This window comes from Dendropsophus ebraccatus, chromosome 3, assembly GCF_027789765.1.
Source record: "Dendropsophus ebraccatus isolate aDenEbr1 chromosome 3, aDenEbr1.pat, whole genome shotgun sequence".
Taxonomy (NCBI): domain Eukaryota; kingdom Metazoa; phylum Chordata; class Amphibia; order Anura; family Hylidae; genus Dendropsophus; species Dendropsophus ebraccatus.
Window position 1 is genome coordinate 152,793,906 of NC_091456.1, and position 27,000 is coordinate 152,820,905.

The 27,000-nt window shown below is 40.5% G+C and overlaps 2 protein-coding genes across 6 annotated transcripts in view; both read left to right on the top strand.

Moving 5' to 3' along the window:
• LOC138787389 (uncharacterized) overlaps positions 1-10,949 on the top strand; it is a 111,352-nt gene extending 100,403 nt beyond the window's left edge. For 3 of the 4 annotated variants that reach the window (XM_069964661.1, XM_069964662.1, XM_069964663.1), the window contains 3 exons: positions 7,418-7,565; positions 8,583-8,726; positions 9,768-10,949. In XM_069964661.1, coding sequence (XP_069820762.1) covers positions 7,418-7,565; positions 8,583-8,726; positions 9,768-10,213 — 738 coding nt within the window. In that variant the 3' untranslated portion in view covers positions 10,214-10,949. Of the gene's footprint in view, positions 1-7,417; positions 7,566-8,011; positions 8,049-8,582; positions 8,727-9,767 lie in introns of those variants that run through there. The other variant, XM_069964665.1, reaches the window with a different exon arrangement.
• The window catches only part of LOC138787390 (uncharacterized), a 406,633-nt gene that overhangs the window by 337,854 nt on the left and 41,779 nt on the right, over positions 1-27,000 (top strand). The gene's annotated exons all lie outside the window — the stretch shown is intronic.

A 27,000-nucleotide genomic window follows, 5' to 3' on the forward strand; every position in this document is an offset into this window, starting at 1 on the left:
TTCTTTTGCCCATATTAATCTTTTTCTTTTATTGGCCAGTCTTAGATATGGCTTTTTCTTTGCCACTCTGCCCTGAAGCCCAAAATTCCGCAGCCGCCTCTTCACTGTAGATGTTGACACTGGTGTTTTGCGGGTACTATTTAATGAAGATGCCAGTTGGGGACCTGTGAGGCGTCTGTTTCTCAAACTAGAGACTCTAATGTGCTTATCTTCTTGCTTAGTTGTGCAACGCGGCCTCCCACTTCTTTTTCTACTCTGGTTAGAGCCTGTTTGTGCTGTCCTCTAAAGGGAGTAGTACACACCGTTGTAGGAAATCTTCACTTTCTTAGCAATTTCTCGCATGGAATAGCCTTCACTTCTAAGAACAAGAATAGACTGAAAGTTCTCTTTTTCTGGCCATTTTGAGCGTTTAATTGACCGCACAAATGTGATGCTCCAGATGCTTAATCTGCTCAAAGGAAGGTCAGTTTTGTAGCTTCTGTAACGAGCTAGACTGTTTTCAGATGTGTGAACATGATTGCACAAGGGTTTTCTAATCATCAATTAGCCTTCTGAGCCAATGAGCAAACACATTGTACCATTAGAACACTGGAGTGATAGTTGCTGGAAATGGGCCTTTATACACCTACAGTATGTAGATATTGCACCAAAAACCAGACATTTGCAGCTGGAATAGTCATTTACCACATTAGCAATGTATAAAGTGTAAGTTAGGACTAGTTTAAAGTTATCTTCATTGAAAAGTACAGTGCTTTTCCTTAAAAAATAAGGACATTTCAATGTGACCCCAAACTTTTGAACGGTAATATTAATTTACTGAAAGCTGGGAAATGTATAAAAAATGTTTGCCATTCAAATGAATTTAAAGGGACCCAATCACGCTGAATATACCCCTAATGATAAGGAAACGTGCTGGCACATCACCCAGCACGCTTCTCAAACATCCCCCTGTACCCTCGGTGCGCTCCTTGTTTACGACGCAATTTTACATTTCTAAAGTCCCGTGCTGTATGGTAATTAGGTGTAAGTTTTCACAGTGGGTGTATGTAGTCACGGTCCGAGCGGTTGTGAGCACTGTAATCATGCCCAGAGGGGCGTGATTGAAAGACCTGCGCTCCGTTGATGTCACCCGGGGCCTGCGTTTCATGTCGGGCGGTGCGGTAACGTCTTTAGCACACCGCACAAGCGCAGTACGTCAGCGTCTTCTCCTGCCATACTGCGCATGCGCGGCGTGCTAGAGACGCCGCCGCGCCACCGTCGTGGAACGCAGGCCCCGGGTGACGTCAACGGAGCACAGGTCTTTCAATCACGCCCCTCTGGGCATGTTTACAGCGCTCACAACCGCCCAGGACCGTGACTACATACGCCCACTGTGAATACTTACACCTAATTACCATACAGCGCGGGACTTCAGAAATGCAAGATTACGTCGTAAACAAGGAGCGCACGGAAGGTACAGGGGGATGTTTTGGAAGCGTGCTGGGTAATGTACACAAGGTCAAAAATAGAGAAAAGGCGGCCAATTTTCATATTTAAAAAAAAAACGTCCGTTATTCCCGCTATTTAACTGACTGCAATGGCAGTGCATTGAAGTCAAAGGAAAGGCAGATGTCCAATGAACACAATGTATTGAATAACGGATGTTTTTACCGCAGATAAATAACGAACATGATCATTATTTTCAGATGCTTTTTTGCAAACAACAGACGTTTTTTATTAATTGTTCACACACAGTTTTTCTTTTGTCACCGTTCTTTCTCCGTTTTTACTATTAAATTCAATGGACTTTTCAATTAAGGGTCTATTCACACGTCAGTATATTTTTCCAATCCGCAAATTTCAGTCAGTATACAATCCGCAAATTCAGTCCGTATTGCATCCGTATTGCATCCGTATTGCATCCGTATTGCTTCAGTAAAATACAGACCCCATAGAGTTGTATTGGATGTGTCAGTTACTGTCCGTACTAGGGTCTGTCCTTTTTTTTTTGCGGAACGGATTGCAGCCCAGTACACAACACGGATGTGTGTATAGGTCCATTGAAATACATTGGTCCTATATTATTGCGGATCCGCAATTAAGGACATGAACAGGACGTATGAATAGAGCCTAAGGCACACCCTAAGGCCCTATTCACACATCCTGTTCCTGTCCGCAATTGCGGATCCGCAATAATATAGGACCAATGTATTTCAATGGACCTATACACACATCCGTGTTGTGTACTGGGCTGCAATCCGTTCCGCAAAAAAAAAAGGACAGACCCTAGTACGGACAGTAACTGACACATCCAATACAACTCTATGGGGTCTGTATTTTACTGAAGCAATACGGATGCAATACGGATGCAATACGGATGCAATACGGACTGAATTTGCGGATTGTATACTGACTGAAATTTGCGGATTGGAAAAATATACTGACGTGTGAATAGACCCTAAGTCCAGGGAAGGCAAGACAGCTTAATGACGTCCGTTATTTTTGACTCAAAATGACGGACGTCATTTTAAACTGAGCTTAAAAAACGTTGTGTGGACATAGACTCAGAGAGGCATTTTCCAAGCTCCAAAAATGCTGCAGGCTGGACTCTCTGCTTGATTGACAGTCCCAAGTAGGGTAAGGTGTGAAAGGGAGACACCAGCTTGCAGCATTTCAGGAGTTTCTTTGACACTTTGCACTAGAGAATTTTTATTTTTTTTTACTTTTTGGACGCACAGATGGATATATGAAAGGTACCAAATGCCTCCTCGACCTTACAGCTACTTTACCAATGTCAGCAGTTGGGAAAGTGAATCTCAGCTGACAGATTCACTCTAATGACACATCAGGCCCACAGGAGCAGTTAAAATATTCAGCAGATTTCTGCTCTGAGTTATAGAAGGGGGGGGGGGAGGTCCCAAGGGCGGCCTCCTATAATGTAAATGTAAGGCATATGGATTGAGCTTGTCTTGATATGCAGAAGGTAATCTTCCTAGTGTCTTTCAGAGATGGTCAGTAGTGGAAATAGAGAATGTGACAGGCACAAATAGTGCCACAAAAGCTTGTATGCCCCAGTTTACATGGTATACCTTAGTGCTTTCCAACAATTAACAAGAGCTGGTGATTGGCTCTGGCTGTCCAGGCATTATGGAAATTGTAATTTTGTAACAGCTGGATGAAAATTAAATTAACCTCTTAAGGACATAGGACGTACCGGTACGTCCTATGTCCTCACTTGCACTTCAAAGCGGGGCCGCGCGGCGGCCCCGCTTTGAAGTGCCGCGATCCCGGGTGCCGCGAGTAGCCCGGGACCGCCGCTATTAGCGGGCACGGTCTGATCGCCGTGCCCGCTAATTAGCTAATCGGAGGCAGCTGTCAAAGTTGACAGCTGCCTCCGATTACCGGAGGCAACGTTTCCCTGGTGTCTAGTGGGGGAGATCGCTCCTCCGGGACCTTGTCCCAGAGGAGCGATCTCCGTTACTGATGCCGGCCGGGGACGCGTCCAAGATGGCGCCGTCCTCGGCTCGGCACTCGTTTACTTCCGGCTGCAGCAGCCGAAAGCAAACGAGTGCCGATCTCATGGATCTCTGCAGCATATCTATGCTGCAGAGATCTCAATGAGAGATCCAAGTGCATATACTAGAAGTCCCCTAGGGGGGCTTCTAGTATATGTGTAAAAAAAAAAAAAAAAGTGTTGTTAATAGTAAAAAGCCCCCTCCCCTAATAAAAGTCTGAATCACCCCCCTTTTCCCAGGTTTTAAATAAAAGTAAACAAATAAATAAAGAAATAAACATGTTTGCTATCGCCGCGTGCGTAATCGCCCGAACTATTAATTAATCACATTCCTGATCTCGTACGGTAAACGGCGTCAGCGCAAAAAAATCCCAAAGTGCAAAATTGCGCATTTTTGGTCGCATCAAATCCAGAAAAAATGTAATAAAAAGCGATCAAAAAGACGTATATGGGCAATCAAGGTACCGATAGAAAGATCACATCATGGCGCAAAAAATGACACCTCGCACAGCCCCATAGACCAAAGGATAAAAGCGCTATAAGCCTGGGAATGGAGCGATTTTAAGGAACGTATATTGGTTAACAACGGTTTGAATTTTTTACAGGCCATCAGATACAATATAAGTTATACATGTTATATATCGTTTTAATCGTAACGACTTGAGGAACATGCATAACAAGTCAGTTTTACCCCAGGGCGAATGGCGTAAAAACAAATACCCCCCAAATAAAAGAAATGCGTTTTTTTTTTTCAATTTCACCACACTTCGAATTTTTTTCTGGTTTCGCAGTGTACTTTATGCAAAAATTCAGCCTGTAATTGCAAAGTACAATTAGTGACGCAAAAAATAAGGGGTCATGTGGGTTTCTAGGTGGAAAAATGCAAGTGCTATGACCTTTTAACCCTTTAAGGACATGGCCCATTTTCGTTTTTACGTTTTCGGTTTTTCCTCCTTGTGTTTAAAAGGTCATAGCACTTGCATTTTTCCACCTAGAAACCCACATGACCCCTTATTTCTTGCGTCACTAATTGTACTTTGCAATTACAGGCTAAATTTTTGCATAAAGTACACTGCGAAACCAGAAAAAAATTCAAAGTGTGGTGAAATTGAAAAAAAAAACGCATTTCTTTTATTTGGGGGAAATGTGTTTTTACGCCATTCGCCCTGGGGTAAAACTGACTTGTTATGCATGTTCCTCAAGTCGTTACGATTAAAACGATATGTAACATGTATAACTTATATTGTATCTGATGGCCTGTAAAAAATTCAAACCGTTGTTAACCAATATACATTCCTTAAAATCGCTCCATTCCCAGGCTTATAGCGCTTTTATCCTTTGGTCTATGGGGCTGTGCGAGGTGTCATTTTTTGCGCCATGATGTGATCTTTCTATCGGTACCTTGATTGCGCATATACGACTTTTTGATCGCTTTTTATTACATTTTTTCTGGATTTGATGCGACCAAAAATGCGCAATTTTGCACTTTGGGATTTTTTTGCGCTGACGCCGTTTACCGTACGAGATCAGGAATGTGATTAATTAATAGTTCGGGCGATTACGCACGCGGCGATACCAAACATGTTTATTTATTTATTTATTTGTTTACTTTTATTTAAAACCTGGGAAAAGGGGGGTGATTCAGACTTTTATTAGGGGAGGGGGCTTTTTACTATTAACAATACTTTTTTTTTTTTTTTTACACATATACTAGAAGCCCCCCTAGGGGACTTCTAGTATATACACTTTGATCTCTCATAGAGATCTCTGCAGCATAGATATGCTGCAGAGATCCATGAGATCGGCACTCGTTTGCTTTCGGCTGCTGCAGCCGGAAACAAACGAGTGCCGAGCCGAGGACGGCGCCATCTTGGACGCGTCCCCGGCCGGCATCAGTAACGGAGATCGCTCCTCCGGGACAAGGTCCCGGAGGAGCGATCTCCCCCACTAGACACCAGGGAAACGTTGCCTCCGGTAATCGGAGGCAGCTGTCAACTTTGACAGCTGCCTCCGATTAGCTAATTAGCGGGCACGGCGATCGGACCGTGCCCGCTAATAGCGGCGGTCCCGGGCTACACGCGGCACCCGGGATCGCGGCACTTCAAAGCGGGGCCGCCGCGCGGCCCCGCTTTGAAGTGCTAATGAGGACATAGGACGTACCGGTACGTCCTATGTCCTTAAGAGGTTAAACACAAGGAGGAAAAACCGAAAACGTAAAAACGAAAATGGGCCATGTCCTTAAAGGGTTAAAGGGGTTGTCCAGCCAAAAATTTTTTTCTTTCAAATCAACTGGTGTCAGAAAGTTATATAGATTTGTAATTTACTTCCATTTAAAAATCTCAAGTCTTCCCATACTTATCAGCTGCTGTATGTCCTGCAGGAAGTGTTGTTTATTTACATTCAAAAACAGTGCTCTCTGCTGACATCTCTGGCTGAGTCAGGAACTGTCCAGAACAGGAGCAAATCCCTATACAAAACCTCTCCTCCTCAGGACAGTTCCTGACTCGGCCAGAGATGTCAGCAGAGAGCACTGTTTATGATATAAATAAACAACATTTCCTGCAGGACATATAGGAGGTAATAAGTATGGGAAGACATGAGATTTTAAAATAGAAGTAAATTATAAATCCATAAAACTTTCTGACACCAGTTGATTTAAAAGAAAAAAAATTTCCCTGGACAACCCCTTTAATGTTGCTTTGAAAAAAAGACTTCAGGATACCCAAGAAAGTTTAGTGAGTGCCAGGACCATCTCCTAAAGAAGATTTAACTGTGAGATCGGTTTAACACCAGCGCAGAGTTTGCAGCAGGCAGGTGTCGTTGGCTCTGCTTGCACAGTGAGGAAAATGCATTCGCTTGCGTCCTGTGAAGAAGGCAGCAAAGAAAAATATCAAGAACAGACTGACATTGTGCAGAATGGACACTGGACTACAGAGGACTGGGTTTAGTTATTTTCTTAGATAAAACCGCCTTCAGACAGTTTGGGGCATGTGGAACAATGAGTCCAAAAAAGATAAGGTGAATGCTACCAAGAGTCTGGTGCCATGCCAACAGTAAGGCATCCCGACACATTTCATGGTTGCTTTTTCATCCAAGATATTGGGCTCACTCATAGTTTTGCCTAAGAACCATGAATAAAGAATAAGATGTAAACATCCTCCAAAACCAAAATCTCTCAATGATCCAGAAATAATGATGAAGAATAATGCTTTTTCCTGCATTAGTGTATATGCATATGGAGTAATTCTGTTGGTAAACTCCACGCTAAGTGGGTGTGTCATGGGTGTGTCCTTTAAAACCCAACACAACCAACATTTTTATAAAGCAAACCCTCTTTTTTTTTTACTGGTTTTCTATTCTAAAAACCAGCTGCTTATAGAGTTGCGGGATTATCTGGTTTTAGTTTTGTCCTGAGAAAAGCCTTCCAGATTTATGACATAAAAAAAAAAAAAAAAAAAAAAAAAAAAAAACAGGCACAACCAATAGTAAAGCGGCTTAAAATGGACACATTGTTAGTAAATGAGGCCCATTGTACCCATAGATTCCCATATTCAGTAGAAACATCTAAAATCTATATATTAACCATATTATATAAAATGCACTACAGAGGACAATAAACTGTCCACCAAGCCTATAGAGCTCCCTGAAATATCTTCACATAATTACACTATCATAGGTAAACCTGCCAAAGACGCAAATACTACATGCTGCTTCAGTGGTTGATAAGACATTTATCTACAAACCTGTGATTTCTATTCTAAAAGTGAAGATTAATCGGTATATATATAAATCAATAATAAAGATTCCAGAACGCTGTTGTTAGGCTGAGTGTAAAAATGTGTGCTATTCTGTGTTGGCCACAATTGTTCCTGGATGTTAGAACAATAAGATATCTTGTCATTATTTGTGACCTTTACTTCCTAGATCCATGCCCTGGAAGCCGAGCTTGATTTCCACAGGGGTATTTACAACCTACAAGTGCAGTACACACAAGCTCTTTTCCAAGGAATAAAACAAGCCTATCATAATTTTCAAGAAAATGTTGTGGCGGTTGTTTGTTCTCCACTGAAAGGTTAGTGAGACATAAAAATAACATTTGCACATTCTAGGTACATATGTCAGAAGAACTTTGTCAGTGTTAATAGTTTTACCCTTTCGAAAAACACTCGGTCATTGTAATTTTGTATTATTAGAGTAACAGCTACAGAATGTGCTTATAGTAGGTTGGGAAAAAATGTTAACATTTGTAAATTGATGGCATGTGCACTTTATAATCAACCCTACAGATGCAGTGTGCACCACTGCATTAACACAGCACACCGTTAAAGAGGCACGGCAAACCTGTGCCTGTTGGGTGAACAGCGATGCATACAGTATATCACTCAAATGTTAAAGGAGAACTCCGTCGAAAAAATAAAAAATCCAGTGCGGGATAGGGGAACATAATAAAGAAGCTATACTTACCTGTCCAGGTGCTCACACATCAATGCCATACTACCCACATCTCCCTTTCTTCAGCTCCTGCTCTTGCAGGAATCAGTGACTGAGCCAGGACTGAGTAGGAAGTTCCCACCAGGTTGTGACGAAACCAAGAGAAACTGGCGTCAGTGGTAAGTATGGGTGCACCTAGACAGGTAAGTCAAGCTTCTTTATTATCTTCCCCCACCCCCCCTGCCAGCACTGGATTTTTCATTTTTGTCGAAGTTCTTTTATAAGTGAGCAGCAGTTCATACAGTACTGTATGCATCAAGTGAACCGGAGCAGGCAGTCCCTGCTTCGCTATGCACCTTTTGTTGCTCACTACGCCAGTAGGAGTAATGCAGTGATTGTCTTGTCACTTTCATATTATTAGTAGCCATTCCGTAGTATTATCAGTATATCTTGTGTAGAGTACACACAGACTGCTTACCATTGGGAGAATATTTTTGATTGAATTGTCCTTGATACTCAGTTTCCATCGATAGCCCATAGACTTTTTATCTTGTTTGCACTGCTTACTCTCTATGAGCGGTCTACACTATGCTTTTGTATTGGGTTACAAAATTTGGATCATCCCGTTCCATAAAATATCTGCTTTATGATATTACAGATGTCCTCGCCTCCTATGCTGATCTTAAAACTGAAGCTTCTGAATCATCTTTGAGAAATTTCTTGACTACTTTTAAGAACAATGCAGAGCAGATCCAGGATGCTGTTGACACCTTGACCCCGTCAACTACACAGCAGCATGAAGGTAATGGTTTAACATGCGCCTCATTTCCATGTTCTGACAACAAGGTAGCACTTATACAACTTTCTGTTTCCTTTTTTCCACATTTAAGTTTCAACACACCCTTTAATGGTAAAATCTAGTTGAAGTGATCTGCTGTTATATCAAAGATGCATCTCATGAAATCATGTAGTCTGCGCTCTCAAGCCCATTTGGTACTCCTTAGAGTTATTGGCTACCAGAAACTGGTAACACATTCTGAGCAAATTTCTAGTAATGGTATCTAAGCATGGTATCTATATAGCCCTTTCATCCCTCAGTCCAACATCACAGATTTCACCAGCATAATTGGCATATTGTCATACATATACAGTATACCCCAGCGTTATTCCAATAACTTTTTTATATTTTGGCTTACATAACTTTATGAAGCATGGATTCATTTTTAGAGGGATATTTAAAAGGAATCTAATCTCTTTGCTGCAGCCACTGGATGGCTTTAAGGGTATAAAAGCAACTGTACTTTTATTTTCATTACTTAGTTTTTATTATTCCATCAGCATAGTTGTACAAGAGCATATTATATATTATTATAGTTAATTGTATTTTATGTGTGTTGAAGACGTTTTTTTTTTTTTTTTAAATATTTTGTATTTGGGTTCACTTTTTTTAATTTTATTGGTGGGTCAAGGTGACCAAAGACAGCAATTTTGGCATTGTGTTATTTTTAGTTTTTCACAGTGCAGTTAAAGGGGTACTCCAGGCAAACTTAAAAAAAACAGGGAGGGCAAAAGGTGGTGGGAATAAAACAGCCAAGTTATATTTACCCGTCCCCGTGCCCATGTAGCACTACCCCTTACAGTCACTTGCTGGTCTCCTGCATCTCCCTGTTCCTGTGTTCCTGAGGAAGAATTTTTTTTTATGCCGTAATACATTATATCTGTTGAATTAATACTTGGCATTAGCATTTACTATAAAAATGGTTTCACTTGCCCTGTACCAGACTTGTAATCCTGCTTTATGTTGTAATTCTTCTTTCCTGTGTGTATATATTTTTTTCTCAAGGTGAAGAAGCGTTCTCCAAACTTGGCAAAGAATTTTTTATCTCCTTGGACAATTCAATTGAAAACTGTAGAGAAGAACGAGATCGGTCCATTTTTGAAATAGAAAAATTAAGACAAGAACTTAATCTGGCTGTAGATGCCATCAAAACTTTAAAGATGGAAAGAAGGCATAAGGGAAGTTCTTCCAATGACCAGTCCTCGAAATCTGAGAGTGAAAGTGCAGATGGAAACACACAGGCTTCTGTTGAGCGCACACAGAATGTAGCACAAATCACATCACAACTTTTTGCCTTTGGAACAAAAAATTCTCTAACCTCCCCTACTAGGGAAAAAGAAATACCAGACAGTCAACCTCAGCAAAATCCAAGCTCAAGTACAGTTCGTCATAGAAGCAAAAGCCTCCAGAGAAGCAAAAGTGTTAGAATGCGGCCATCTTGGCAGGTTTAGTCCCATCATTTAACGAAAATATTTAAATAATTTTATGCGTGCATTGCACAATCATACTGTGAAAAGTGGACCTCACACCATCAAGCAATGTTGATCATTCTATCTAGTAGCTTGTGGTGGACTAATAAGAACGTACTGATTTTTAAAGAGATCTACTACTAGTATGTGCCTCGCTCCTTGTTGCTCAACAGTGCTGAAAATTGTTCATTTAAAAAAAAAAACATTTTACCGTGAATTATTTATGTTTTGAGTATTTTTTATGTGAACCATTTCATAACAATGTAATATTTATATTAATATGTATCATAATATGGCAACTCTTGCATTTCATCATGGGGAGGCTTTTTACTTTATAGGGATGGCTTGGAGAGTCTACAGATACTATTTATGTTTAGGCTATGTTCACACAACGTACTATTCTTTAAAAGAATGGCCGTTGTTTTCCATTAGAACAACGGTCGTTCTTTTCATACTGCAATGAAATGCATTGAAGTTAATGGAACAACGGCAGTTGTTTTCACTCAGTGCTTTGCACAATGGCCATTGGTTGGCACTCATACAAACTATATAGAAAGTGAAGAAAATATAAGACAGTTTACAGGGGTGAATGACGTGGGCTGTTTACAAGTATAAACAGAAAGAAGAACAGGCAATGCAGACCCTAGATCGAACACTGACCTTATATCCAGCATGTATTATTGGAAGGTCTCACTCACATGACAAAAGTCCGAAACTAGAAATGGGAAATTGCATTGAATAGTTGTCTTCTATGAGAGTGGTTATTTCTAGGAAAATGGCCGCTAGTCATAATTTATGCTGGACTGAAAATCTGTCACATCAAACCTGGATAAGGTAGTGGTCTTCAGGGGGTCTAAAAATTAACGTAGAATTAAAGATAGCAGACTCACTCATGTAGTGTGCTAGATGAACTAACATTGTACGAAACTTAGTTCAACATTTTTTACTTAAGTACCTGTCACAGGAAAAAACTTTGACATGTTAGAGACACATGTCATCAATTTTTATTGGTCAGGGTTTGAGTGTTCAGACCCTGACTGATTAGTAGAATGAGCACAATCCACTCCCCGGTCTGTGCCGAGATGTGGGCCATAGACTTCTATTGTGCAGCCGTCTCCTCATGTGACACAGTGCCGGGAAAGGATTGTACTAAATGAGTTTGTCTCCCCGTTGGTTCTCCCAATCAGTCGCGGTTTGAACACTGAGACATGACCCTGTAAAATTTCTCTCTCTGACATGTCATAACTAAATTTGCATTAAGGTCTCTTTAAAGTGACTACAAGTGTCCATAGTCTTCAAAGACATGAAAGGTGAAGTTATTTAAAAAATATATACTTTAGTTCTATTTACAGTAGATAAGTCTACCACACTGTATCCAGCTTATCAATGACCAATGTAGAAATCCAGGGTCAGGAAAAGGCAGTCTGAATTGAAGTTCAAAGCTGTCACTGTGTGTAGTCACTGATTAAAATTTTTACCAACACACATTGAAACTTGTAAACCAAAACTTTAAGGAAGCTTGAATATATGAAAATGTGTCGTTTGTATGTGTGTGTTCTTTCATCAAAAGAATCTTAAGGCTGGGTTCACACTATGTATATTTGAGGCTGTATTTGGTCCTCATGTCAGGGCCTCATAGCAACCAAAACTAGGAGTGGATTGAAAACACAGAAAGGATCTGTTCACACAATGTTTTAATTGAGTGGATGGCCGCCATATAACAGTAAATAACTGCCATTATTTCAATACAACAGCCGTTGTTTTAAAATAACAGCACATATTTGCCATTAAATGACGGCCATCCACTCAATTACAACATTATGTGAACAGAGCCTTTCTGTGTTTTCAATCCACTCCTTGTTTTGGTTTCTATACAGCCTCAAATATACAGCCTCAAATATACGTAGTGTGAACATAGCCTAAATGGGTTTATATCCTTAGCAGGCCCTCATTTTTTTACATCACAGAATCCCTTTAACTTGTAATTTGATACTTAATTTATTTTGCTCTTATAACTGATAACTATATCTGAACCCCCCCAAACCCCTTGTACCTTCGGATAGCTGCTTTTATTCCAAGATCTTGCCCTGCAATCTTTTTAGGACAATAACTGCATCCCCTGCTATACGGACCCCAGGACAGATCTTGGATTAAAAGCAGCTATCCGAAGGTACAAGTGGTTTGGGGGGTCAGATTGTGGGTACAGAGTCACTTTAAGCCGATCAAATTTTACTAGGAAAGTATTCAAGCCTGTTCAAAGAAGACACCCACTAATAAACACCATTTAGATTTTTTTTTTTTAAATATCTGTCTATAATTTTTATAAGGGTTGGATCGCTGCAAGACTGTGTTTCCACTTATATGTTTGGATCAAGGGTTTTAGAGATTAGCATGGATTTCCAAATTTGTGCCATGGACAATAAAGTACCGGATGCGGTGCACATCAGGTGGCCATTCTGTGAAGCTAATCCATAGCCAAACTGGTGACATATGAAACTGCATATTCTTAGGCTGTGTTTCCATAAATGCAAATGGTCTCAATTGTGTTCTTCTCCATAATCACAATTGCTCTCTCAATGCTGTCGAAACCATAAAGACCAGCCACCTCCCCCAATAGCTGCATGATGTTTCCAATAATCTTGGCAACATTGGAAGAATATTGGGGGAGAACTAGGGGCTTGATTTCTACAGTATTTGGCACACATTCCAAATGCATATATGTAAAAAAGAAATGCAATTGAATATGTTGACAAAATTCAGTTCATGTCTCCGATCTGGCTGTGGATTAGCCCCACGGAATGGCCACCTGATGTGCATTACATGTACATCATTTTCTTTCACACAGAGTCATCCTGTATGTACTACTCCTCAGAATCTCATTAAAATCAATGGCAAGTTGTCTTCACACAGACTCCAGTATGCAATCTGTGGTAGAATCTGCATAAAGATAAACATATCCCTTTTGTCGTAGAATTAAATGATGTGATTCTGGCTTCCTGTAGATTTCTACAGTGTGAGCTCATTGCTTACAGATTTATAGAGCTGCTATAGTGATAAATTCATATGTTGGAGGCTCCTACACTCTTTCTAATGATAGCTGCAGGCAATCTCTGTATCCGTAAGCTCATGTAAAGATATATTGTAAAACTTATCTCTACAGGGTTTAAACGTAAAAATAAAATCATGTTAAAAAGTCGACAGTAGGTTTTTTGTTTTTTTTTTATACAAAAGCATTTGTATAGAAATTATTGTCTAAGAATTATGGTGCTTAATTGGGAAAATAATTTATGGGGGAAAATTGCTGAAATTAATATGTTTTATAATCTGTAAAATGATTTATATTTATACTTAATTTAATGATTAATAAAAATATTTTAAAAATCATACGGGTGACCAGTGTAATTTACTTACTTCTGGGATATGCATTAGGGCCTGTTCACACAGCGCAAAAGAGGCAGAATTTCAAGCAAAGCCCACATGTCAAATCTTTGAGCGGAGGCGTACAAGAAATTCTATGGAATCAATGGGACAGGTGGAATTTCAGACAGCGTCTGCGGCGAGGGATCCACTTGAAATTCCACCTCTTTTGCTCTGTGTGAATGGACACTTATATGATATTTGATGAGGAACTGTTGAGCTGAGTTCAGATGTTGGGGGGAGAAGACTGCATAACAGCTATTTCATATATTGTAATGATGTGGCTCCTTGCTGGAATAGTACCTGAAAGTGTGAACTAAGCTTTAGGCTTGGGCTTTATAGCGATAGCATCACCAGCAAGGTAAAATTTCTGGAATACCATTAATATCATAGTTTTTCCTTGGGGGAAGAGTTGCATGCTTAGTACATCTCCCTCACTGCGATTCATTGATGGGTCAATCCCAATCAGAAGATTATATATGGATTTTTATTTTTTTAATTTATTCTTTTTTGCATTATTTGGCTATGTTCACACACCATATATTTTCGTAAAACTGCAGCCTTTGTACAACGGCCGTGATTTATACATGCCATTGCTGCCTAGGAATCCCGGCCGGAGCATATACACAAAGTATACGCGCAGGCCGGGATCCCTAGCGGCGCCGCAAACAACTGATATGTGAGTGCACACTGTGGAGCGAGCGGCCGGAAGCTCCTTAGTGTGCTGTGGGGAGTTCTGATGCGGGCACGCATGGATGCGCCCGTATCAGAACCCTGCGGCCCTAAAGATCACCCGGCTGGTACTGCAGTACTGGCCGGGATGATCTTTTCAGAGACCGGCCGTTCCGTTACGATGTGTGCACATGGCCTTAAAGGGGATTTCCTAAACAAGTGAAAGTCCTCATACACCCTATATGTTTGACAGCCATACCTATCACTCTGTATAGCTGCCGTACAAACTGTGTTATGCCTGTGTAGTTGCAGTATGTAGTTTACTATAGACTCAGGAGGTCAAACTATTATGGTAATAGTAATAGTAGCAACTCATCTGTTACTGGCAGCATAATTTCAGATATATGTTATTTAACACATATATATATATATATATAGTGTAAGTTGGATCCGCGGTAACACAGTGCGGGATGCACAGTCCTCACGGGGTTCGGCCCTCACCCCAATCGTATTCCAGAAAAACAAGCGAAGGACAGCATCTCCTCATAAAGTGCTTATTGCTTTATTGTGCCAGTTTGCAAAAAAAAAGTGCAATGTTTCAGCTCTATGAGCCTTTGTCAAGCATATGCATAGTGTTGAAACTTTGCACTTTTTTTGCAAACTGGCACAATAAAGCAATAAGCACTTTATGAGGAGATGCTGTCCTTCGCTTGTTTTTATATATATATTATTATTATATATTATTTAAATAACGTATATCTGAAATTATGCTGGCTTATTATTACCGGCTAGGTAATCTACAGTATTGCTCTCAGCTGCAGCAGCCGAGAGCAATACAACACAGATCTCATGGATCTATGCACTATATCTATGCTGCATAGATCTCAATGAGAGATCAGAGTAGTGATAGTGTGTAAAAAAAATTTATTAATGAAAAAAAAATCCCCTCCCCTAATAAAAGTTTAAATCACCCACCTTTTCCCATTTTAGAAAGAAAAATAAATAAATAGACATATTTGGTATAGCCACGTGCCTAATCGCCTGAACTACGGTAATAAATTATCACATTCCTGATCTCCCACGGTAAATGGCGCAAGTGCAAAACAAATCCAGAATTCTAAACTGTTCATTTTTGGTTGCATCAAATCAAGAAAAATTGTAATAAAAAGTGATCAAAAAGTCGCATATATGCAAACAAGGTACCGATAGAAAGTACAGATCATGGTGCAAAAACTGACACATAAACCAAAAAATAAAAGCGTTATAAGCATGGTAATAGAGCAATATTAAGAAACATTTTTTTTTTTAAGAAATAAAATAAAAGTTACACAAGTTACTGTACATATCTTTGTTATCGTACAAGTCAGTTTTGCCCTAGGGCGAAAGATGTAAACACGAACCCCCCTGCCCCCAAATTTTTCATTTTAATTTTAATATTTAATTTCACCACACATAATTTTTTTCTGGCTTTGCAGCATACTTTATGCAAAAATTAAGCCTGTAATTGCAAAGTACAATTAGTGGTGCAAAAAATAAGGGCCCATGTGCGTCCCTAGGTGAAAAAATTCAAGCACAAGGAGGAAAAATGCAAAATTGGCCCGGTTCTTAAGGGATTAAAGCCAATTGTTACTTGTGTCTATATAATGTGTTCTGTCCACTGTAACTGGTCTTACTATTTCTCCACCTTATCACCTTAATATTAAAGTATTTCACCTTGGTTTATTTCACGCCTCACTTCTGATTGCCTACATGTTCTGCGAATCTCATTTTCCTTTTGATACGTTCACTGCAGTATATGTAAGATAAGTGAATCTCATTTTAGGACTGTAGACTGTGTACATCCCAGTAATTGATAAAATACCAGCCCCCCATTTATAAAACTGTCCACAATAGGATAACCATATTTATGATTGAGTTTAGAATAAATGGTCATAGGTGTTTATTGAATATTTTTTATGCCGAGACACCGTTTCAATTCTACAATATGCCCCATGGGCCGGCATAAATTGGCAGTTTCCCTAAACGCTCTATGCCAAAACACATAGAAATATTTCATTTTAAAATACCATTTTTCCTCACGTAAAGCCTATGGGTACACTCAATCCAATCTGCTGCTCTAATGTTTAATATCGCCTAGTAACGTGCAGCTAGGGGCATGATACATTGCGCCAATAAGGTAATTCATTGCATTTTAATGACAATCTTTTCCTTCTAGTGAAACACACTTCTCTTCAAAGAGCTTGGCTGACTTGTGTCCGTATTCCCTGGGATGCAAGAACCTAGGTGTTTCTGAATAATTACTTACAATTTCCATAAAATGTGGAGCCTGTGCCTTGTATTTCAAATGGACATGCTTCAAAGAATATGAAGGTGGATTTCATCAAAATTACTGCAGCCTAAAAATCTGACATTTAATGCAATTTAGTTCATTAGATATTGTCTTGTTTTATTGTTTTTCAATAAATCTTTTGTTTCCAGTAAAAAAGAGGACAATAGCAGAAGAAGGTCAGACTTTTCTAAATTCTATTGCTAAAGGGGTGTTTCAGCTTATAACCTTTTATTACCGGTCCCCTTAATAGGTGATGCATTTAGATTGGTGCTGGTCACCCTCATCTACGGTATAACGGTAACGGCAACCATTGTTGGAGTCTCTGAGTACTATAGGAATACTGTATTTCTAAATACCTAAAGACTCCCATACAGAAAACTCTGTAGGGGCTCATGCACACAGCCGTCTTATGTTCCTTTTTTTTATTTTTAACTTCCTTAAAGAGGACCTGTCACCCCCCGTGCCGGGGTGACAGGCTCCTGACCCCCTGCTAGATCCCCCTATACTCACCTCATCGCGCCTGGTCCCGCTTCCTAATGCGGTCGGGTCACAGAGATTTCAGCTCCCGAAGCCCAGCGCGCGCGCACACAGCAGAGTCCGACGCTCATAGAGAATGAATGGGGAGTCCGATGCTCCGTCATTCTCTATGGGCATCGGACTCTCCTGTGACCGCGCGCGCCGGGCTTCAAGAGCTGAAATCTCTGTGACCCGACCGCATCAGGAAGCGGGACCCGGCGCGATTAGGTAAGTATAGGGCGCTCTAACGGGGTCGGGAGCCTGTCACCCCGGCAAGGGGGGGTGACAGGTATCCTTTAAGGGTATGTTTTGTTTTTTTAAAGAACGGCCGCTGTTTGAACAGCAGACGTGCTTTTCAGCCTGAGCGGCATTGCTTTGAAATCAATGCAATGCCACTCGTTCCAAGCACTTGCTGCACCGCCAGCAGCCGTTGTTCGGTACGGTCGTGCAAAATTATTATCATGTCAATTAATGATGGCCGCTGTTCCACAAACAATGGCCGTTATTACTCTTTCATGCACGCACAGATGCTATTTGTTCATCTGTGGTGTGTATGGAAATCAATGCTTAATTGATTTTGATACAGACCCCAAATGGGTTGTATGAAAATAAATGTTCCTGCATCTGTCAGCGCTTTAATGGCCACAGGAACATGCAAACACCGGCAGGTGTTCTGCCAGTATAACAATGGCCTTTGCTATAACGGCCAACATAGCAACAGCCGTATGCTTATTTATAAATTTTTTAAACTGTGGGGGATTTATGAAGACCAGTGTACAAGTAGGCCCTGCCCCCTTTTCCCCAGTAGGATTCACTAAGAGGTGCACGCCTCTAAGTGAATCCGGCCAGGCACCCGAACCTGCGCCCGGCGTACTAAATCTACACCTGCTTCCAGCAGCAGGCATAAATCATGATAAATGAGGCACGTGAGATGGCCACACCTCCTCCCTGCCTTGTCAAATGTTTGGACATTTAGTGCAAACAATCATTATTCCAATATTCATAGCTCAGGTGCAACCATGTATTTTTATGCCTTTTATTATAGGCACCTGGTTTATGTGATTTCAGTCTGAACACTAGCCTAGAGCCTGCTTTTTTGTGTAGACAGGAAATCTGCGTCCCTTGTTTGGATGACTACAAGATTATATCATTACGTATCTTAGAAACAGAAGATTGTCGGTAGAAAAAGACCACTTGGTCCATCTAGTCTGCCCTTTTAATATTTCCCTTCTTATTATCTTAGGATAGATACAGTGGTGCCTTGGATTACGAGCATAATTCCTTACAGGACCGTGCTTGTATTCCAAATCCACTCTTATACCAAAGCAAAACTTCCCATAAAAAATTACAATTGGCTCCTCCCCCAAAAAATAATGATTTTTTTTTCACTGAATACAATATAAAACAAATGTAACAAAAGCTTTAGAAACAGCTGAATATGTGATATTATAAGTTACTGTACAGTATAGCAATCAGCATGTGAAGTATAGGGTATAGTAAGTGCATAAACCTGAAAAACAGCAGCTGTTTGTAGATACAGAATGGAACTGCAGATCCCAGGATGGGAAACACAAGGCTGACAGACTGCAGGGAGCATGAAGGAATGAGCAGGGCAGATGTGGGCACAGTATAGCAGCACTCTCTGTCCGTGGAGAGAGGGGTTACAGCTATGGAGAGATTACCTCCACAGTCCTGTCCCCTGATGTAAGCCCCAGCCTGAAGTGGATCTGCCATGATTTGGAAGGTGAGGGAGACTTCCTGGGTCAGAGTACAGGGCTGTAGACCCCGCTATGCAGGCCATGTCCCTCCTCCACTTGCGCTCCCACCCAGTACAGGGAGCTCTTAAACTAAAGCAATGCTCTTAAACCAAGTCACGATTTTGAAAAACTGTGAGCTCTTAAATCAAAACGCTCTTAATCCAATTTACTCTTAAACCAAGGTACCACTGTATATGTTTGTTTCAGGCAGGTTTAAATTCTGTTTTGTACATTTACCTACCTCATCTGTTGGAAGTTTGTTGCAAGCATCTACTACTCTTCAGCTATCAGACACATCCCCTCTCCACCAAGCTCTGATTCAGGGTTGCCATGCCTATTTTTTTGGACAACCTAATTTAAAATTATGGTCAGTGACACATTGGAATAACAAGAAAATATTTAAAAAGTAATAGCCATACAGCACTCAGAAAAATGTAGTGAACATATTGACATCCACTGTTAATGCTAAAATTATATTTACAATGGCAGTAAACTGTAAAAGTTCCTACAAATTAAAAAACGAAGAAATCATGAATACAGACATTTTTTATTTGAGAATTAGACTTGGACTTGTTAACCCTTTGCTTGCTGATTTGGATTTTGACGTTACCTCCTGTTGCCGACTCGGAGTGTCTGACCTGTTTGTATATACCTGTCTGTGTGTTCTGTTTACCTCCCCGTATCCCTAGTTAGGCTAGGGACTGTCGCCCAGTTGCTGCCCTAGGATTTAGCCTAGGGGGGGGCAAGTAGGCAGGGACAGGGGTTGCGGGTCGAGAGAAGGGACTGCCTGCTTCCCGGACCCCAGGACTCCCTGACAGATACTGCTCCTCATTGCTCTCCCATACGTCCTGAGGGAGGAGCCTCCCTTTGTCACTGCAAATCCTCCAATATGAGAATAGGCTGCTGATTGTTTTTCCTGGCAGCCAGTTTGCCATGTTTGTACCAAAGCAAAAAATATAAAAACACATAGATCTTGTAAGGATGGGGTGGCAGAGATAAAACGAGACAGTGGACCCTAGGGCTGAACCCACCAACTGTCCCTACCTACTTGCCTTCAGTGTAACACTGAACAAGACAGACAGACAAACACAACAAAGGAAAATCGACAAGCCAAGTCAGAACCAAATGGACAACGCAGTACAGAATCATGGATCAAACGGATAGTCAAAAGGTCAAGGGGGAGGTCAGGTAACAAGTCAGGCAAACAGAGAGGTTAGGAACAGGGATCCCAGGAGTAGACAGGGGGAGCTGGGATCAGGGTATGAAGCCTAATTGCCACCGACCAGGAATTGACCGCTGGCACTTCAAATACAGGGCCAGGAGCCTGGACCAGAACAACATTGGTCCGGACTCCTGAGTCCTGACCACAATCACCTGTAGCACTGCAGGCCAAGTGGAAGCAACGTCTGCCACTCAACCTCAGTGCTAACACCGCTCAGCTGAGCGGCCGTAGTAAGCGGAGCCCGGGGCGTCCCTGGTTACCAGGGACGCCGTCAGGTATCTGTGACGTCACTTGGGAGGAAGCCGGAAGGTGGTGCCGCACTCTGGACACTGAGAGCAGAGCTGGATCCCGGTCAGGTAAGTTCCTAACAGATCTGCTATAGTCACATTCATTATGACCTAATCTATAAAATCTTTACCTTACTTATTTCACCTTGTCCGTGAATTTCTCTGTTATTTTTTTTTTTTATCCACCTCTGGGGAAAGAAAGAAATTGGCAGGTTGCTGCTCCTAACCTTTTGTTAGCCCTATCTACAACCTGAGACCATGTTGAGACCACTTTTTCAGGGTCACCTTACTTCTCACTTTGCCCCCTATATAAAGTATTTGGGCATAAATTTAAGCCTGGCTGCATTTAATACCAGTGATTTTATGTTTTCACTTAATATAATGCCGGCTTTATTACCTTTAAGGAATATCAGATGCCAGTTCCTAAGAATTATTCAGTACTTATACAGCCTAAATATTTTATACAGTAAATTTCCATAGTGGCCCTATGACATCTGCTGAATAGTTGCTTTTCCCAATTGTTTAAACACCTGTTCTATATGTAAGAAGGGCACAGTATGTTAAGCTATTACTGGACCTTTTAAAGTGGACTGGAAAATGGAAAGACAGCATGAGAGTAATTGTGGTGTTCATGAGTCAGTAGGCGCAAATGAGGCATTATTTCCCCATTTACAAGGTGTGCACTCATACTGGGTCTGCTTCTATGTGACAGTCACTATATACTTTACATAGTGGTGAGATATATCACCCCGTGCTTCTCTTTTGTGTAGGCTCTTTACACGTCTTTGTTATATGTTCCACAGCCAGTTATTCTATGCTTATTTGATGCATTGTGGATGGTCGTTTAGAGGCTATTTGCACCACTGCAGTCATTTGTGTTCCAATGCATTGTAAATGAAAACTAAAGGAAAATGTCCTTTACTAGGATTTGGCAAGTCATATGTGTCAGCATGGTAACGCAATGCTTCTAGATAACCTAATAAGTGTACATTAGCAAGAAATAGAAAGCCACCTGCCTAATATTGTGTAGGTCTCACTCATGCTTCCAAAAGCACTCTGACCTGTGGTACCCGGCACCAAGACATTAGCAGCAGATACGTGGTAGTACACGGCAGAATAACCTTCACCCCGCCTTCTCTAGCCCTCACCATGTAGTGCACCCTGGTGTAATCTCTTCCTTAGGATGGCAGTGCACACACCTGGCCATCCACATAGAATTATTTTTTTCAGTATAATGTATACTCTGCTGCTTTCTTGTTTTCCTTAAAGGGGTAGTGTCATCTCAACTAACCTATGTTAGTTGAGATGAGACTTGTAGGGCTCATCAATTTAACCCCTTCACGTCAGCCAGACGGCTAAATGCGTTTATCTTGCCGATGCCCATGTTGTAGTAATGTGTATACATTCCTGGCATAAAGAGTTTTTAATGTGTATAGGGCTGCTTCAGTGTGACCACAGTCTCAATGATTTCCATTAGTAACATGCTACAACATTGTGGATTAAAATCCTGCAGGGCATGCTTGGTCCCCCTGCTAACGCCGCCAGCACATGTCCATGCCTGTTTGAAAATTCCCAATGACCCTCTGGATGATCATGAGGAGACATGGAAGAAGATCATGTGGTCAGATGAAACCAAAACAGAACATTTTGGTATCAACTCCACTCACTGTGTTTAGAGGAAAAAGAAGGAAGAGTACAACACCAAGGACACAGTCCCAACCGTGAAGCATGGGGGTGGAAACATCATACTTTGGGGGTACTTTTCTGCAAAGGGGACAGGACAACTGCACCATATTGAAGGGAGGATGGATGGGGCCATATATATCGCAAGACTATGGCTAACAACCTTCTTCCCTCAGGACAGCATTGAAGATGGCTTGTGGCTGGGTCTTCCAGCATGACAATGACCCGAGACACACAGCCAGGGCAACTAAGGAGCTGTGTAGCATTTCAAGGTCCTGGAATAGCCTAGCCAGTCTCCAGACCTAAACCCAATAGCAAATCTTTAGAGGGAACTGAACCTCATTGTTGCCCAGTAACAGCTCTGAAACCTGAAAGATAAGGAGAAGATCTGTATAGAAGAGAGGGACATAATCCCTGCTGCAGTGTTTGCCAACTTGGTCAGGAACTACAGGTGACATCTGACCTTGTAATTGCAAACAAAGGTCTCTGGACCAAATATTACGTTCCGTTTTTCTATTGTATTAAATACTTGTTTTATGTAATAAAATGTAGATTAAATATTTAAAAAATCAATCAATGTGATTTTCTTAATTTTTTTTAAAGATTCTGTTTCACAGTGGAAGTATACCTATGATAAAAATTACAGACCTCTCTATTCTTTGCATTTGGGAAAGCTTACAAAATCGTCATTGTATCAGATACTTATTTCCCCCACTGTATATGGGTCACCTTGCAAAATGTAGCTATAAAACACCACTGTGTAGGTTTGTGATGGAGCATTATTTACAACACCTCCGAGGCACCATGTAAGACACTGGAGGGACCTCTCCTTATGATGGACACGGGGTCAGATTTGCCGGAAAAAAAAAAAATCTCTATGCATAGTATGTACAATAGATCTGAGGAAAAAAGAACTATTAGATGTGGCATTGGTATTCAGACGCGTTCTTAGAAGCTTTTATTTTGTTTCTTGTTGTTTTTGACAAACAGGAAGAAGTTAATCCGGGATTGTGCCAGTAATGGATGTGACAATATATCTGCTTTTTAACAATTTGCAGAAAACAACTGCAGCTGATTATTCTCTTTATGTGGCAAGCAACATGATGCATATTAATGGGGATTTGAAATAAAACACCCATATATGAGCCTCTTTCTTTCAGTCCTGTAGCACAGAAAATACAAATGTCTACAAATCTTATCCTGTATTTAAAAGGAACATTTTTATATTAAATGTTATGTTACCTATGCAACAATCATTATTACGTCACCACATCCAGCCCATTAAATGGAGCAACATTGTAAATCGTATTGATTTTATGTGTCCTACTATATTGTTTCTATAGCTATAAACCAATCTTGTGCGTAACCAGATTGTGCAGTTGTTTAATTTCCCTTCTTCCTCCAGATGAGGAGCCATGCATGACTGCAGGGTCAGACTACACAGGGTTTCTTTGTAGTCTGTTACCTTGGAGACACAAAAACATGCATAGGATGTGTATTTGTAATCAAAGCTAGATTATAATTTCATAAATGCAGCTAAGTAACAGTGGAGAAGTCTACACAGTTCATTTTAAACCCTCCCTGTGGAGACCTATGCGAATGCCAACTAAGCTCAGAGCAACTCAAAAAAGGTCTTTAAACATAAAAATGAAAAAAGAGGAAATAAGCCAATAACATTGTGTAACTTGGACCTCTCCAGGCACACAAGTACTTATCTAAAAATCATAAGAGACATGCTGCCATCAAGGCGCAAACGTACAAAAAAAGTTACACAAATGAGATCCATTGTGTTTCCTGGGCTAGAAGTTGCAAACCATAATTCTAACAGAATGGACTCTATAGTAGGTCACTGTTCTCTTCACAGAAGCCTATTCCTGGCCTGTGTTAATTCACACTAGTTTCAAATTGCTGTCTTTTTTGTTACGTTTTTTGTCATTTCAAAGGCTTTTGTCCCCAAACTTCCTACTAGTGACAATAAGGGCCTTAGTGCACAGAAATATTATCCTGCAAAAAAAAAAATTGTCATATCGTTTGAATTTAAGCAATAATCTTTCCATGTATATGCAGGCAATGATAAAAGGACTAACGAAAATTTGTTTGTGTATTGTTGATTGTATCTTTTGAGCTGACCAGGAAATCGTTGTTAATCGTTCACAAATCTTTCATTGTATGTACACATCGTTTGTTTGTTATTATGATCCTTCATTTACTAGAGTATACAATCAATCTCAAAAATGATCCTAACCAACGACTTTTGCTCTGTGTATTATGGTGAAAGATTTCAGGTCGTTCACAAAAGCACCCGTTTTCGATCAGTTATTGTTAATCGGAGAAAACAAAAAATTGCTTAGTCTTATTGGATCCATAATCTCAATAGGGGCTGCCTCCAGATCTACTCTTAGAATAGCACCAAGTTCCTTTACTCTCTTTCATTCTATAGCTTTCTTTCCATTTCTCAGTTGTGTTCCTATACACCATACTCTCAGGGACCCCTTTCATGATGTACAAGGCTCAGCCCACAGCTCTTACGACCGTCCAAAAACGAATCACAACCAAGGCCACAATCTAGACCACACTTAGACTACCAAGCAGGAAAACCAAATCCCATTGCATCATTCTACTGACCAACCAGGACAGGCCTTCCTACTTTGCTTACTACTGGACCTAACTACAACTTTCCTGGGTTGTACAAAAGCATTGCTCGCCGAGTCTACAGGTTACCCATTTGGAACTTAGTTTGTCTCCACAACCAAAGTAAGTGTTAAACAATTAACCAGTTTTCCCCGACAGTACTTACTAGCCATTGAATAGTAATAGCAATTACTATTTAAGCACACCATCTGTACCATGATAACCAGGCCCTAACTGCTAAAGCAGCTGTACTGTTTCTCTCCCAGAGATGAGCGAACTTGTAAAAAGTTTGCTTCAGCAGGTTCGGTAAACTTTAATGTAAAGTTCAGGTTCATGCTAAACTGAACTTTAATGAGATGCTCATTATACTTACATGTCCGTGCTCTTTCTTCTCCTTTCTGGTCCCGTCATCTTCTCTGGTGAAGGCCCGCTCAGCCAATCACAGGCTTACTGGGACAGGATAGCACCGCGGCCTGTATTAGCTGAGTGGGTTGTCACTCTAGAGACAACCAATCACAGGCTGGTGAGCTGTCTCATCCTAGTCAGCCTGTGATTGGCTGAGCGAACTGTCTCTCCTGAAACAAGAATGACAGCCTGCTCAGCCAATCACAGGCTGACTGGGATGGGTCAGCTCCACAGCCTGTGATTGGCTGAGCAGGCCTTCACAGGAAAAGATGACGGTACATGACAAGACAGCCACAAGACGACACCGGGGGAGCGCAGACATGTGAGAATAACTTTTTTTGTTTTTTGAGAGGTGAGGCCGCTTTTCCCAAACATGTCCGAAATTTGCAAAAAGGATCGACTCCGCTCTAGTAGTTACAAGGGACAAGTTCTTGCAAGGGAAAATTTACAATACCCAAATATTAAAACTCATTATTTGCCATTTCTGTAAAGTAGGATTTCAGATGTGTATTACTGTGGTATAAACGATTTGCTAGTACTTAATTTTCATAGCAAGTGTAAGTCACAGTATATATAAACTTATATTTCATAAAAGGGAATAAATCAGTAGTTGAGGGTTTATTTGAAGCCTCTACAGGGTGACACAGATTCTCAATGAGGCCTATTACATGAAAAATGAGCACTCGCAGTCATCCCCCAGATCAAGCAGTTTTTTTAATCGCTTACTATGACCTAATTTAAAGGGACCACTTGTATGTATTATTAATATTGTTTACAATTTACAGCAGTCCTATGACAAATGTATTCCTAATATCTCCACTACTGCTGTTTTTCATAAGCTGCTGCATATTTACCGCAAGCTGCAGATCATTCGTATAAACTCACCTTCCCAATTATAATGTAAATTATGAATACCCCTGGAAATCGTCCCTTTATCCTTCCAGTTCATAAATCAAAGAAGCATTTCCGTAAAGGATGGGTAATTTGCCTGGTCTACCCTGGTTATTGTGCAGGTTTTTCTCTATTTTTTTTTTCTCACTACATTAGTTTCATAGCTTTAGGATGCAAATCCCAATAGCAGTTGTAGACAAAGAAGACCAGACAGTGCTTGACATTTGCTTTCTTTATGTGTCAAATGATGTGTGAACCGTACAATAGAAATCCAGATGATTGCAGATGAAAATTTAAACAAACGTGAGTAGTGCACATGACTGATAATGAGTGATTTGCCATGCTCTCATCCGCTAAGCTGGGCGCTTACTGATTCTGTATAAGTAAGAGGTTTCCATACACATACTGATTAATCCATAGGGTGGAAAGGTGAATGGATGTTTGAATAGTATGTGTTTGAATTATAAAAAATACAACCAACAAACATAGCAATAAATATTAGTTATCAGCCCCCGGGCCTGCCATGGATATTCCTCTACACAGCCATGCCAGCATAATGCTGACATATACACTACATATGCACTACATTGGAGAAGATCATTGGCTAATATACACAAGAGTACACTAATGTACACTAGTGTAAAAGTGAATAAATCCTGCAATAAAACATAAAAACCCTCCCATAATGAAATGTAATTTATTCCCTACACAAAATAAATTGTTACATAAAACATGACCCCCCCCCAAAAAAAAAGATATGTTTAATATGACCGTGTCCATAATGACCCACAATACAAAACTATATCATAGATCAGTACATGCAATCCATTGTTTGCATGTTTTACAGTGCAATAAAAAAGGTTTTTAAAAGTATTTTTTTTAAAAAAAAACCCTATAAATCCCCCTCCCAGTAAAAGTTTAATACACCCTCTTGCCCATTATAAAAATAAAAAAATAAA